The sequence below is a fragment of the Panthera onca genome, chromosome B4, assembly GCF_046562875.1.
Source record: "Panthera onca isolate mPanOnc1 chromosome B4, mPanOnc1 haplotype 2, whole genome shotgun sequence".
Lineage (NCBI taxonomy): Eukaryota > Metazoa > Chordata > Mammalia > Carnivora > Felidae > Panthera > Panthera onca.
The window spans coordinates 72,761,345-72,775,336 of record NC_138345.1 but is presented as its reverse complement, the minus strand read 5'-3'; the positions used below and the strand labels follow the sequence as shown (position 1 = coordinate 72,775,336).

The following is a 13,992-nucleotide window of genomic DNA, read 5'->3' as shown; positions in this document are numbered from 1 at the left end:
CCACCTGTCTTGAAAATAACAAGTGTGTATTCCATATCTGCTTGGGGTACTTGGTTAGACTGCATTTAAAATGCTAATGAAGAATGTTACTGGATTAGAATTCAAACTTTTAAAACTTAGAAATACTTAAGAATGTATTAGAAAGTGCATGCTTTATGTTAAAAAAAATGCTTTAACATTCCCCATTCTTGCTTTTCTCAGAAATCTACATTAATTTTGCATGTGCACAAACTGAATCAAAAACATTTTGTGGAATTATAAATTTCTTGTTATTTATTAAGATTCAGTATTAACTTGACCTTTGAAACCTTGGTCCCATTAACTTACTAGTCACATTGACCAATGTTTTAGGCTATAGTGATGCCTAGAATTTTGACTAAAAGTAGTTACTTACTATTTTAACATTCCAAAAGTTTTGTGATTTCTTTTTTTCCTGGTTACCACATTTTCTCCATGATCTTCCATTAAATGGCCACAGTGTGTACTGTTTGAATGTTCCATCCAAAAGATACAGCTTCAGAAGCACAGTGGTTGCCCCATGGTCCATGAGACCTTGTTTGTAGTACAAGGATGGAGTTCTGTCTACTGAAACAATACTCTTAAAACAGAAATGTAGTATGTAATATTTTCTAATAAATTCTTTTGATAAACAAAGAAGTGTCTTTAACATTTTATTGTTCTGATTCCTGGGAAATGCTGACTTTTGCCTCATTATAACTGTTTCCAAAGACATGTTGAAGTATTTCTCAGATTTGTACACATAACTAGCTAGCATCATAAATTAATGTCCAAGTTGTAAAGCAAGCTTAGAGTTAGCTATAAGCATATATTTTAATAGCATTTTTTCCTAATTACAAAATCATTGTAGGAAATTAGAAAAGCTTTATTTAAAAAAACTTGTAGAAGAAACGGAAAAATGAGAAAAATCACCTGTAATCCTGCCATTTAAAGGTAACAATGCCAATCAAACTGCCCAGAACTGTTGTAATTTACCCATTTCACTTAATGATGTATTCAGAAGTTTACATTTTAATAAAAATTCTACAGCATGATGTTTAACGGCTATATAGTATTCTATCACATATCGTACGTACCGTTACTTAAAAAAAAAAATTCTTTAAGTTTTTAAATTTATTTTTGAGAAAGAGAGCAAGGAAGGTGCAGAGAGAGAGGGAGACACAGAAGCCAAAAAAGGCTCCAGGCTCTGAGCTGACAGTTCAGACCCGACACAGGTCTCGAAACCACGAACTGCAAGGTAATGACCTGAGCCAATGTTAGACCCTTAAATGACTGAGCCGCCCAGGCGCACCTCTTCATTGCCTTTTTAACAGTACTTCATATTTCCTGTCCTGGAGATATTAAGGTTTTAATATTGAAGCCATCTTTCATGCATTTTCCATTCACATCCCATCTCCATTCTCTCAAACAATTGCTGTTTCCTCTATATCAAACTGGAATTCCTTTGCAGTGAAATCCAACTCCTTTAGTTCCCAGAGTGTTGCCATCTGACCTCTTTTAATAGTCCCAACTATGACTTAGATTCTATATGCGCCAGTTCATTGTAGACACTAAAGGACTAATCTGATAACACAGCATCATTCAACACAGAGTGCCCACCTCGTGTGTTACACACTAGGGAAGAGTAAGCAAAACAATACTGTTTCTACTCACAGAGCTACATAATGTGGAAATAACATCTATTTATATAACTGGTAAGGAATGACAGGACTATAAGGTGATCCAAGGATCTGTGATAGGGTAATTGGACTTAACAGTGATCAATGAGAATCCCTGGGAGAAATGGCACTTAAGAGCTAAAGATAAGAACTAAGCAAGGAGAAAAGAGCTGGCAGATGAAAGAGGTGCAAATGGTCTGTGGCCTCAAAGTGTGGCAACCCCAAGCCTAAATTGGCTAGAGTGAAGACTGGTGGAGACTTCTTAGGGCAATACATTTTGTAAAGAAAAACTTGAAATCTTTCAAGCAGAAGGTGTTTGATATGAGCAGATATGCATTTTGAAAGATTACTCCACTCATAATCTTTCAATGGCTTAAAAGTGGTTAATAAACATGAAAAAGTGTTCAACTTCACAGTTAATGTTATAAATGTTATTTTATCAAATTGATAAATTTAATTCTGGCAAGAGTGCCATGAGGAAATAGTACTGGTTAGAATTTGTACAATTTTTCTTTCTAAAAGGCAACTTGTAAATAAGTATAAACAGCCTTAAAAGGGCTGCCATATCCCTTTTCCATAATGATGAAAACATACTGGTTCACATAGTCCTTTCTAGTATTTAATAGAGGAAAATTGGAGGGAATGGTTAATCTGTGGTTCATATGAAAGTATTTTACATCTGTGGTTCATATGAAAGTATTCCACAGCTGTTGTAAATGTTTTCAGGGGGAAAAAAAACATTAAATGGAGAAAAAAATAGGTCACAAACTGCAGCTGACCTTTCAACAATGAGGGGGCTAGGACTCTAGCCAACCCCCTGCAGAGTCAAAAATCCCCCATAGAATTTGTGACTCTCCAAATACTTCAGTACTACAGCCTGTTGACTGGAAGTCTTACCAACAACATAGTAAACATATTTTGTATGTTATATGTGTTATACACCATATTCTTACAATGATGTAAACTGGAGAAAAAAATGTGACACAATCCTTAGGAAGAGAAAATACATTTATAGTACTGTATCAGATTTATCTTAAAAAATCTGTGTATGAGTAGACCTGTGTAGTCCAAACCTGTGTTACTTAAGGGTCAACTGTATACATAATATTCCAATTTAAAATTAAGGCACAAAAACACAGATTATTATTTCTAAGTAGCAGAGGATCTTTTTGCTTTTCTTTAGCTTCCAAGTTTACTATAGTGAACAATAGTCGTATGATCAGAAAAAACGAGAAAATTGCAGCTCTCCTTGTTTGGTACATGACAGTGGGGGAATGGACAGGAAGCTTTGCTCTAGGCTGGGGAGCTACCAACTTCCCAATTTAGAACTGGCCTAACGTCTCAGCTTGAACACTTGAGATAGGTGTCTGATGGCTCTCCATACTGTGCTCCATACTCCCCAGCGGGGAGCACAGCCTCCTGTGGTAGCTGATGGGTGCTAGTCTGTGAGTAGTCAGCACCCACTGGCTTTATGGGCTGAGACACGCCTCAGTCATAAAGAAGTAGACTTCCCAAACCGTAACTAATCTGGGCATATTTCCCAATCCTGCAATCATTAGAGAAGATAATCCACTTATAATTAGTAGGGGTCTTGGTTTTAAAGCTCACAGAGAACTGAGGCACAGCTTTCTGTGCCTGAGTGATGCTGATTATGTTACTAAACTTCTCTGAGCCAGAGCGGCCTATGTGAGGGTTTGCTGCCTACTTACCTAGAGGATTAAGTGAGATTAGATATGGGAAAGTCATAATTTCCTACATACTTACTTGGGAGAAGTTCTGCTCTATAATTCAGACTGGTTTGCCCACTGTCTCATCTTGGATAATGGTGGAAATACAGTTTACTTGCACAATGGTTTCAATCTAGCTGCACATCCAGGGTCACAGCTTAAAAAAATAAAAAAAAAATAAAAACACAAAAATCCCAAAAACAATACACAGAGACTTCTGAGAAGATGGTGGAATAGGAACATCCTAATGTTACATGGATACAACTAGGTAACACCCACATCAGTGTAAATAACCCAGAAGATGATCCAAGGACTGGCAGAACACACTCTCCACAGCTAAATGCAGCTAAGAGGCCAACATCAAAGAAGGTAGAAAAGGGGAAGACACGGTGGGGAGCCAAACTGATCTCAGAGCAGGTACAGGAGGCACCGGTAACTTTGAGAGACTTCAAGAACAAAAGAACTAGGTATTTATCCAAAGGATACAGGTGTGCTGTTTCGAAGGGATACATGTACTCCAATGTTTGTAGCAGCGCTATCAACAATAGCCAAAGTATGGAAAGAGCCCAGATGTCCATTGATGGATGAATGGATAAAGAAGATGTGGTGTATATATATACAATGGAGTATTACTCAGCAATCAAAAAGAATGAAATCTTGCCATTTGCAACTATGTGGATGGAACTAGAGGGTATTATGCTAAGTGAAATTAGAGAAAGACAAGTATCATATGACTTCACTCATATGAGGACTTTAAGATACAAAACAGGTGAACGTAAGGGAAGGGAAGCAAAAATAAACAGGGAGGGGGACAAAAACATGAGACTCAAATATGGAGAACAGAGGGTTACTAGAGGGGTTGTGGGAGGGTAGGGGGATGGGCTAAATGGGTAAGGGGCATTAAGGAATCTACTCCTAAAATCATTGTTTCACTATATGCTAACTAACTTGGATGTAAATTAAAAAAGTAAAAATTAAAAAAAAAAAAAAGAGCTGGCTGGCACCATTTCCCTCCCCTATACCCTGTCCCCATGGATACCTGTGGGAACCAGTGCAGCAGCAACACTCTCCCTAACTTGCTAACAGTGAACTTGCCTCTGCATTCTCCTGCAGACCTGTCCCTTCCAGCCAGGCTTCTAGGTCTCCTCCCACAGCAGGCCTATGCAAACCTTACTGACTGCATGGCCCACCTTAGCTCTTCTGTGAATCCGCCCACGCCATCTAACCTCCCCAGGCTTAGTCCTTGGCAGCTCCAGATCTCCTCTAGCAGCAGACCTGCATAGACCTTGCTAACAACCATACGCCCTGCCCCTGTTGTCCTGCGGATCTGCCTCCTCCAATATGCCCTTGGCCAGAGCCCACCCACCCAAAGTGGTGCCACAAGCCCGGCAGTGTGCAAGCAGCCTCCACCAGGGCCAGTACCACTTCCAAAGTGACTCGTGCTCTGGGGAGAGGGGAATATAACCACCGGTCTCAGTGCAGCTCCAACAATGGGCTTGGGGCAGACATCTGGTTTGAGTGCAGGCCCTGCCAACCATCGAAAGCTTCCCGGGACAAAACAGAAAGCACCCTGCAGTTTGGTGTTACTGCATCTGGCAAACACCTGGTCTGACTCAACTTAAGCATAAGGCACCCCCCGACTAGTCCACTAACAACACAGGGACCAAACTGCCCACACAGGCAGAGAACCATTGCAGACAACTGGATTAAAGGGAAAAGTGGCCCAGCCATACCACTAGGGTGCATGCAACAGACTTAAGAGACACCCCTGAAGTGTCAATTTCTGATGGACAGAGGACATTGCAGAGGACTCCAGGACCCCTTCTTCATAAGGCCACTACTTTCAAGAGCAGGAGATGTAGCTGACCTTCCTAATACATAGAAACAAATGTGGAGAGTTAGACAAACTGAGGAAACAGAGGAATATGTCCCAAATGAAAACAGGACAAAATCGCAGCAAGAGAGCTAAATGAAACCAAGGTAAGTAATATGCCTGATAGAGAATTTAAAAGATGATCATAAAGATACTCACTGGACTACAGAAAAGAGTGGAGAACTTGAGTGAGACCCTTAACGAAGAGATAGAAAACAAAAAAGAACCAATCAGAGATGAGGAATTCAGTTTTAAAAATTAAAACTACACTAATGGGAATAAATGTAGACTAAAGGAAACAGAAGAATGGATCAGTGACCTGAAGAACAGAGTAGTAGAAAGCAATCAAGCTGAATAGAAGAGAGAAAAAAATAATACTAAAAAATAAAAATAGATTTAGGGAACTCACCTACTCATCATGTGTAATAACATTCCCATTATAGGGATCCAGAGGGGAAGAGAGAGAAAAGGGGGCAGAAAATGTAATTTAAGAAATACCTGAAAGTTTCCCTAATCTGGGGAAAGAAACAGAAACCCAGATCCAGGAGGCACAGAGATCCCTCCACCAAAATCAATCTAAAGAGGTCCCCACCAAGACACACAGTAATTAAAATGGCAAAAAAGCAGTGATAAAGAATTTAAAAGCAGCAAGAGGGGCGCCTGGGTGGCTCAGTTGGTTAAGCGGCCGACTTCGGCTCAGGTCATGATCTCACGGTCCGTGAGTTCGAGCCCCGCGTCGGGCTCTGTGGTGACAGCTCAGAGCCTGGAGCCTGTTTCAGATTCTGTGTCACCCTCTCTCTGACCCTCCCCCGTTCATGCTCGGTCTCTCTCTGTCTCAAAAATAAATAAACGTTAAAAAAAAATTAAAAATAAATAAATAAATAAATAAATAAAAGCAGCAAGAGAAAACAGTTACATATAAGGGAAACTCCATAAGGCTATCAGTGGATTTTTCAGCAGAAACTCTGCAGGACAGAAGAGAGTGGCAAGATATATTCAAAGTGCTGAAAGAAAACAAAACAAAACAAAACAAAACAAAACAAAACAAAACAAAAAACTCTGCAACTAAATATTCTACCCAGCAAGGCTATCCTTCAGAGTCGAAGGAGAGATAAAGAGTTTCCTAGACAAATAAAAGTTAAAGCAATTTATCACCACTAAACCACCCCTACAAAACAATGTTAACAGGGACTTTTTGAATGGAAAGACCATAAGTAAGAGTAAGAAAAGTAGGAAGAACAAAAACAGTAAAACTTTATCTATAAAAATCAGTAAAGGGATTCACAAGATGAAAGGATGTAAAGTATGACACCATATACCTAAAACGTGGGGAGGAGGGAGGAGAGTAAAGAATAGATTCAAATTTAAGCTTAATTTCAACCATCAACTTAATATAAATTGCTATGTTCATAAAATGTTACGGGGATTAAAAGTACACTGATACCGATGGGCACTGAGTACTGTATAGAATTGGTGAATCACTATATTGTAGACCTGAAACTAATATAACACTGTATGTGAGCTATACTAGAATTAAAATTATTTAGTTAAAAAGGCAATACTAAATAAACTAAAATTATTTAGTTAAAAAGGCTGAGCCTAGGCTCAGCCTAGGCTAATTTAATCAATCTCTGGGTTTGGGATAGTTTAAAATCTCCCTGGGCGGAGGCTAATGTGCAGCCAAGAAGCAAACCACTATGTAACTTTTTAAGATCCCCTGAAGATCACAGCTGTTCTGTCAGAACAACATAACTAATTAGATCACAGCTTATCTTTAAAACCATTTAGATTCTATCCTCCCTTTCAGAGGCAGCAACAGCACCTGACAGTTTGCCTGCAATCTTTTTTAAACTGTGTTTTCAAATGCCACTTTATCTGGGGTTTAGATCCCACTCAGCAGAGAAAGAAGATCTTGAACATTTCTTGGGTGTTCACATGGTTCCAAGGTGCAATGAGACTCTTGTAAGAACCCAGCTGTTGGTGAGGTCAGGCTGTGTGTGCTTAATTCAACATGTTTTTATTCACACACTTGCCTAAAGGAATTTTAGACATTTCTAAAATTACCATTGTAACACGGCTTTTTCTAAATCGTCATTTCTGGAAGTCTTCCTTGTACACTTTAATAGCTGACTGCACGTCCTCCTTAGCTCTAGCAAGTACAATTATGATTACCAATCACAGCAGCAGTGACTAACGTTGAGTGCTTCCTACTGGCTCTGTGACAATATTTTATTTGCATTATCTCCCTTAAATTTTGTAAGAACTTTTAAAGTAGGTCCTATTATTAACCTCATTTTTCAACTGAAGAAATGAGGATGAGGTTCAGTCACTCAGCCAGGATCACTCAGACCTCAGAGGAGCCTGAGTCCAAAGCCTATCCTTGTAACCATCTCCCAATGCTGCCTCTTGGCTCATCACAAGATCTACCCAGCCATATGTGCCCCACACTTACTCTTTCTCACCCAATCTACCCAGACAGTTTGGGCACCAGAAATGGCTTGTCTGTATTTCTATTTCCATTCCAAGGTCTATGTCTTGATCTGGGCAGTGGTTACAGAGGGGTTTGCTTTACAATACTAAAGCTCTACTCTTTATTTTATGCATTTTGTTACATGTGCCTGAGGTGGGGGTTTCGCAATAAAACTTTATTAAAAAAAAAAAAAAATCAAGAGGCCAGCAATTAGCTCCGAACCATTGTTTAGATTTGTGACAGGGTCACCTGGGTGGCTCAGTCGGTTAAGCGCCTGACTGCGGCTTAGGTCATGATCTCATAGTTCCTGAATTCGAGCTCTGCATGGGGCTCTGTGCTGACAGCTCAGAGTCTGGAGCCTGCTTCTCATTCTGTGTCTCCATCTCTCTCTCTGCCCATCCCCCTGCTCATTCTCTTCCCCCCTCTCTCCCTCCCTCCCTCAAAAATAAATAGACTAAAAAAATTTAGATTTGTGATAGTCAAATCTTTCATTCTTCATCTTTTCTCTTCTTTTAATCCAGTCCCAATGGGAAAAATAAATCATAAATTGGGGGAAAAAATTCCTATTGGAAGAATTCTGCATCGCATAAAATGTGCTTCTGTTTGGAAGCAGAAAACTTGAACAACAAATGTGCCAGTGCCTACTGTGTGCAAGAGAGTGAAGTCAGAGTGTGTGTACTTAAAATCATGCTTTCTGTATTAGGTTGTGGCGGCTTTTGTTCCTTTCTTTCAGTTATTATTTTAACAAACTGTGTCAATTTTCAAAGGTTGCACAACTCAGAAACGCCTGTTCCCGGACAACTGCCCAGCAAGAGTGAATTTGTGGAAAGGGTCAGCCCCCAAATTAGTCTTGTCTTTCACACAGTTTAGTTATAAACAGGGCATCATATCTGATCATTCAAATCAATAAACCCTCTCTAAAGCAAAGGCTAAATATTTCTCTATCAGTTTAGGGAAACAAAGTACAGTTCAGAGATTCTGGAAACCCAACCCTGCACCTAACCAAATGTGGTTCAACCTATTTGTTATGATTGATTTCCAGACTATGCTTCATGGAGCTCTTTACTTGGTGGCCAAAGCATGTCCCTGCTCTAGCAACATCTAACTCACACTGCACCATTTAATCTATAACCTCTCTTCTAGAACAAGACCTCTCCAAACTCAAACATTCTCTTACCACTGTTAAGTCTGTCAAATTTCTATCAGCCCTTAAATTCTCCAAAAGACATTTTTACTACTCCACGAAGCCCTTCCCACTTTGCCTTCTCCCACTCATCAATCAAATGAAGCCTTCCACAGGACTGAACTCCCAAAACACTTTATAATTCTCATTTAGCCCATGTTTTACCTTTGTTACTGGTGAGCATTTGGAAGCTTGTCTCAGCCTCAGAGCAGGACTGTCTCCTTAATCTTCCAAATGAGCAGCAGAAGTTCTCCATCAATACTCAAGCTGAATGAGATATAAGGGAGGTATAAACAGAGAGAAAAAATCCTATTAACATCCTAGAAATGTTTTGAGTAACTTTGTTCAGAAGAATCAGCTATCAGTTGTTCAAGTTATACACCAGAGTAGATAGTTGTTGGTTGGAAGCTTTGTTTTCAATTTACCATAAACCCTAGTCTTAGAAATGTTCCTTTGTTAAGGGAATTCCCAGAAAGTTTCTGGCTCTAAGAAGTTAAGTGATGCCACATTAATGAATGAAATACTTGGGGGAGAAAATCTGAGGAATTAGGGAAAATCTTAAAAAGACAACACAATGCATAGGAAGGAAATACTATAAACAATGCAGCAAATACAAACAAAAGGGTCTGCATAAAAAATAAGTGTCTTATGTCTGACTCCTCCTGGAAAGAATTCTAATTACTCTCTACAATTAGCTTCACGCGTGCTGGTTAAACAGCTCCACTTACTTGCCATATGACCTTGGTCAAGGTACTTACTCATCCCACCCCTCTAAGTCCCCCCTTGTAACATCAGCTATCACATTGGGTTTTCGTGAAGACCCAGACAATACGTGTAAAATGCACAGCACGGTGAATGACAGAGGAATTGTGTTAAGCAAATGTTAGGGACCGGCGTAATTAAAAGTCTGTAAACAAGTGTACATCAATAAGGGGTTCAAATAATAAATCATCATACAGCCATACAATGGACTATATACTATATAGCTATAGAAAAGGATGTGAAAGCTCTTGACATACCAATATGGAAAGGTCTTAAGATAGTAAACATTTTTTCAAGAACAGCAGTGTCCAGTATAAAGTAATTTGCATAAAAATAACATACCCCATTCGGTCTTTTGTAATCAACTCCAGAGGTGTACTTAAGAAACGTGACCAGGGGCCATCTGGCAGTGGGATCATCCTGTTGCTGTGCTTCTTAGCAGCTTCTGCTTGGGTGGTAAAGAACATCATGTTTTCTTTGTTTGATGTTTAATCACAGTGATTAAGATCAGGACAGAAGTCACTTATCCAAAACAATCTCATTTTAAAAAATCATTTTTATTGTCATTTTATGGTTAAAAAAAACATACATGGCATGACTATAAAGTAATGAGACGAGTTTTCACGTGTGGCTTGTATTACGGAGTCTCATTAGTATATAGTCACATCCTGTCTAGAGCTTGGAAGAAAAATATGCCTTGGCTATATGATTATCAATTTTGTTACTTAAAATTTATTGAGTGCCAACAGAGCACTAGGCACATATATAACACAGAATTGTACAGTCTCTATGTTGTAGACTATATTATTTACATAGATTTCTCAAAGATAACATTAAAGCATGTATTTACAGAACTTTAGACAAAATAACAATACTGGAAATCAGCAAGTTTCTGTCTAGCGAGGAGCACCTTTTCATGAATGAGAGGGTTATGAAGAACTTCTTGTGCAAGAGCACTTTAATTCCATTACCCAGAAAGTCCACGTTATTTCATTATATAGTTCTAGAAAGCTATACGAGAAAACCTAAGTGGGAAGCCATAATTGGTTTCATTAGGTCAAATACATTTAGAAAATTCTCTGTTGAGACCAACGCTTGGAGGGGCTACAGACATATTTATATTTCCATATCAAAGCACAAAAGCTAGAGCTACAGCACGCATGCAGTTCCAATGAGGTGGAAGAAGAGTGAATACGAAAACCATTTTTCTGAACCTGGAGTTTCTTCTCTTTCCGATCCAATTACCATCGCAGTTCCTTATTTTGCAAAGAAATGTATCTTTAAAACAAACACTCATTTTACACAAGATTATTTTAGGAAATTTTGAGATTTTTAGGCAAGGACAATGAATGTTGGCCAACGGATACCAACAACTGGGAGCCGTACAAGTGTGGGGGAGACAAGGCTCATTTTAGTGTTACTGCATGATCTCTGCGGCGTCTGCTGGCAGCCCCAATCTCGGGAGGTGGGCCAAGAATAAACCCCACAACCCTAGGAAATGATCGTGGCTAATGTTGGACAAAAAGTCTCTGAAGCATTCATTAGCACATGGCAGAGTGCAGCGCCAAGGTCCCCCTTGCAGGGACAAATTAGAATTTCCGTTGATACTAGTTGAATCAAACTATTAAATTTTTTTTTTTTTGTATATATATCCAAACTAAGATCCTTTTATTCTAAGAATCTGCTCCTAAATTCAAGTTGAAGATTTGGGTGCATTGTGGTTCTGAACCAACACTCCAAGAAACACAGTATCAAATAATAATCTGGGTTTGTTTTACATTGTAACAAATGGAAAATACTCTCAATCTCCTATCTCATGCAAATTTGTCACGTAAAGGATCTCTTTTATCTGTTCTCTATTTAATGAATTAAAAATCGATATATAATTAAATAGGTGACTGGACCCTGCTTTCAGCTAAATTTGGGATTCTCTCTATATTTTTAAAGAATGTTTTAAGCATACTCAGAAATGAAAGACTCAAGAAAATGTTCAGTCTTTTATTTAAAAACTATAAACAGTCACCAAAGTAAATAAAGCCATTCTATAACATAAACTGTTAGGTCTATATTTTTTACTGCACATCCTAAGGACACAGCAGAAATGGTGGTTGGGAGGCCTTCCACATTTTTGGATGCTAATAGAACAGGCAATAGGCAGTTATAAATGGATACATTTCACGCTGGGGGAAAAGACAATTTAAGGAAGTGAGCAGTTTCTGAGCAGGAATGTGGTACAGTATTAAGAATGGAAGAATAATACAATAAAATTCCACACTATATTAAGATAGAAAAAGTAGTGAAGAAAATATCATACCTGCACATAATGCATATATAACACAGGAGAAAACCTGTATAAAATTCCATGTATTTAAACCAATTTACAAATACAAAAAATTCTGTCCAAGCTCTGAGCTTGCACATGACAAACGTTTACAGTGGATACATGTTAGGGAAAACCAAAAAATACCTTCAAATAGTTTTTCTTCTACAAAAATGACATGAGATATATTATTCCATACTCTTTCAGCCAGCAAAATGAGTTCTACAAGGTGTATAATACAAAACAAAACAAAACAAAACAAAAAAAGAAAAAAAAGAAAAAAAAGAAAAAAGAAAAAAAAAGAAAAAAAATCACAGTTCCACAAAACTGTTTTGACTTTACAGCATCAGTACCTTTGCAGAAGTATTTACACAAATTTAAAGAACATTCATCCACTGCGTAGAATATATCACAATTACTTACAATTGACAGGAAAGTCTAGAAAACTTTAGAACCTACCAATAATGCTTCTAGGACACCACAGAATGTATTTCCAGTGGCTGCAGTGGCATGAAAGGTGTTCATTCTATTCACAAATATTTACAAGATCTATTCAGACTGGTAAATTTTTATGATAATAAATAAGTGAAAATATATTGGCTCAAGTAAGAAAACCAAGCTACTGATTTCTAAACAAAACACACAATCCATAGCTAGATATTGGTGGCCCCCTCTGAGATCAGGGGGTATAGGTGTGCTGAAATTTTTTTTTTTTTAATTATTCAAACCAGCTTAAACGGTTTTGTAAATATAAAAATGTGCTCCTTTTTGGATATAGATAAAAATATTTAATGCTTCTATTTCATCTGCTCATGTAGGTTTTACAATATTCCATGTATATTCCAATGTGGATGGTACTGAATTCTGATCATACCAGTTTCCATCAGGATTTATCAGATCTGAGAGACATCCTGCAGATAAGCTGGTTGACAATCCCACAGCAGTTTTTTTCGTTTTCTTTTTAGATTTTTTTTTTTTTAAACAGAGAACAAAGGGATTCGCTCAGAGATCAGAATACGAAGCTTCCTCTCAGCATCATGGGAGGAGATAAAATAATTCATTCTATGGTCTCTGTTCCATTAAGACTTGGTGCTTTCTTCAGTAACAGTATGTGAAATGTATCTGACTTTGAGTCCCCACTAGAGAAGTGGAATTATTTTTCACTGCAGCATTTCGGAGTCTTTTTCTTGTTCTTTACTCTGAACTGTAAAATTAAGTTCATAAAGGCATTTGGCAAGGGTGGAGGAAGCTTCCATGTTACTAATGGCTAGCACTGATAAGTTGTTTTCATGTCTCTTTAACAATCTGGAAAAAAAACATACAGAAGTTCGTCAGTATCCAAGGTCAGTGATGATTTCTTACGGATTTTACGAGTTTAAAGATTTTAAGTTTTATTTCATTGAGAAAATGTGTTCCCTTTAGTGAATGGAATACATTATGAACTTCCGTGGATAAAAGATGTTTCTAAGCACGACAGATTTCCTTATATCTATGTAGTGATTTTCAGTGAACAAGTGTGTTTACCACATCCATATACTGTTGCTTTTAATACACTTTGAAAAGCCACATGTATAAAAGATGGCTCAAAGAATGCTGGTAGTAATGTGGTCAGCTCTCAGACCAAAATGGAATGAAACCAGAAATAAAAGAAAGGTGACTGGAAAATCCCCAAATACATGATGTAACACTAAGTTATACATGGGTCAAAGAAGAAATCTCAAAAGAATTTTAAAAATATTCAAGATTAAATTAAAATAAAAATACAACTTAGTAAAATCTGTTGCGGAATGCTGTGAAAGCAGTGCTTTGAGGGAAATCTATAGCATTGTTTGAATGCATATTATTAGAAAAAAAGATCTAAAATCAATAATCTAAGTTTCCACCTTAGGAAACTAGTAACAGAATAGCAAATTAAATTCAAAGTAAGCAGAAGAAAAAATTCAAGAAGAAATCAATGAAATTGAAAAGAGGAAATCAATGA

General features: G+C 37.8%; 1 protein-coding gene across 5 annotated transcripts in view; it reads right to left on the bottom strand.

The window, feature by feature from the left end:
* Window positions 1-386: 386 nt before the first annotated feature.
* Window positions 387-13,992, bottom strand: part of ARID2 (AT-rich interaction domain 2) — a 178,395-nt gene continuing 164,789 nt past the window's right edge. For 2 of the 5 annotated variants that reach the window (XM_060657869.3, XM_060657870.3), the window contains one exon: window positions 11,676-13,316. In XM_060657869.3, the coding sequence (XP_060513852.1) occupies window positions 13,172-13,316 (145 nt within the window). In that variant the 3' untranslated portion in view covers window positions 11,676-13,171. Of the gene's footprint in view, window positions 599-3,440; window positions 3,561-9,094; window positions 9,197-10,033; window positions 10,140-11,675; window positions 13,317-13,992 lie in introns of those variants that run through there. The other 3 variants (XR_009617325.3, XR_009617326.3, XR_009617324.3) reach the window with 3 other exon arrangements.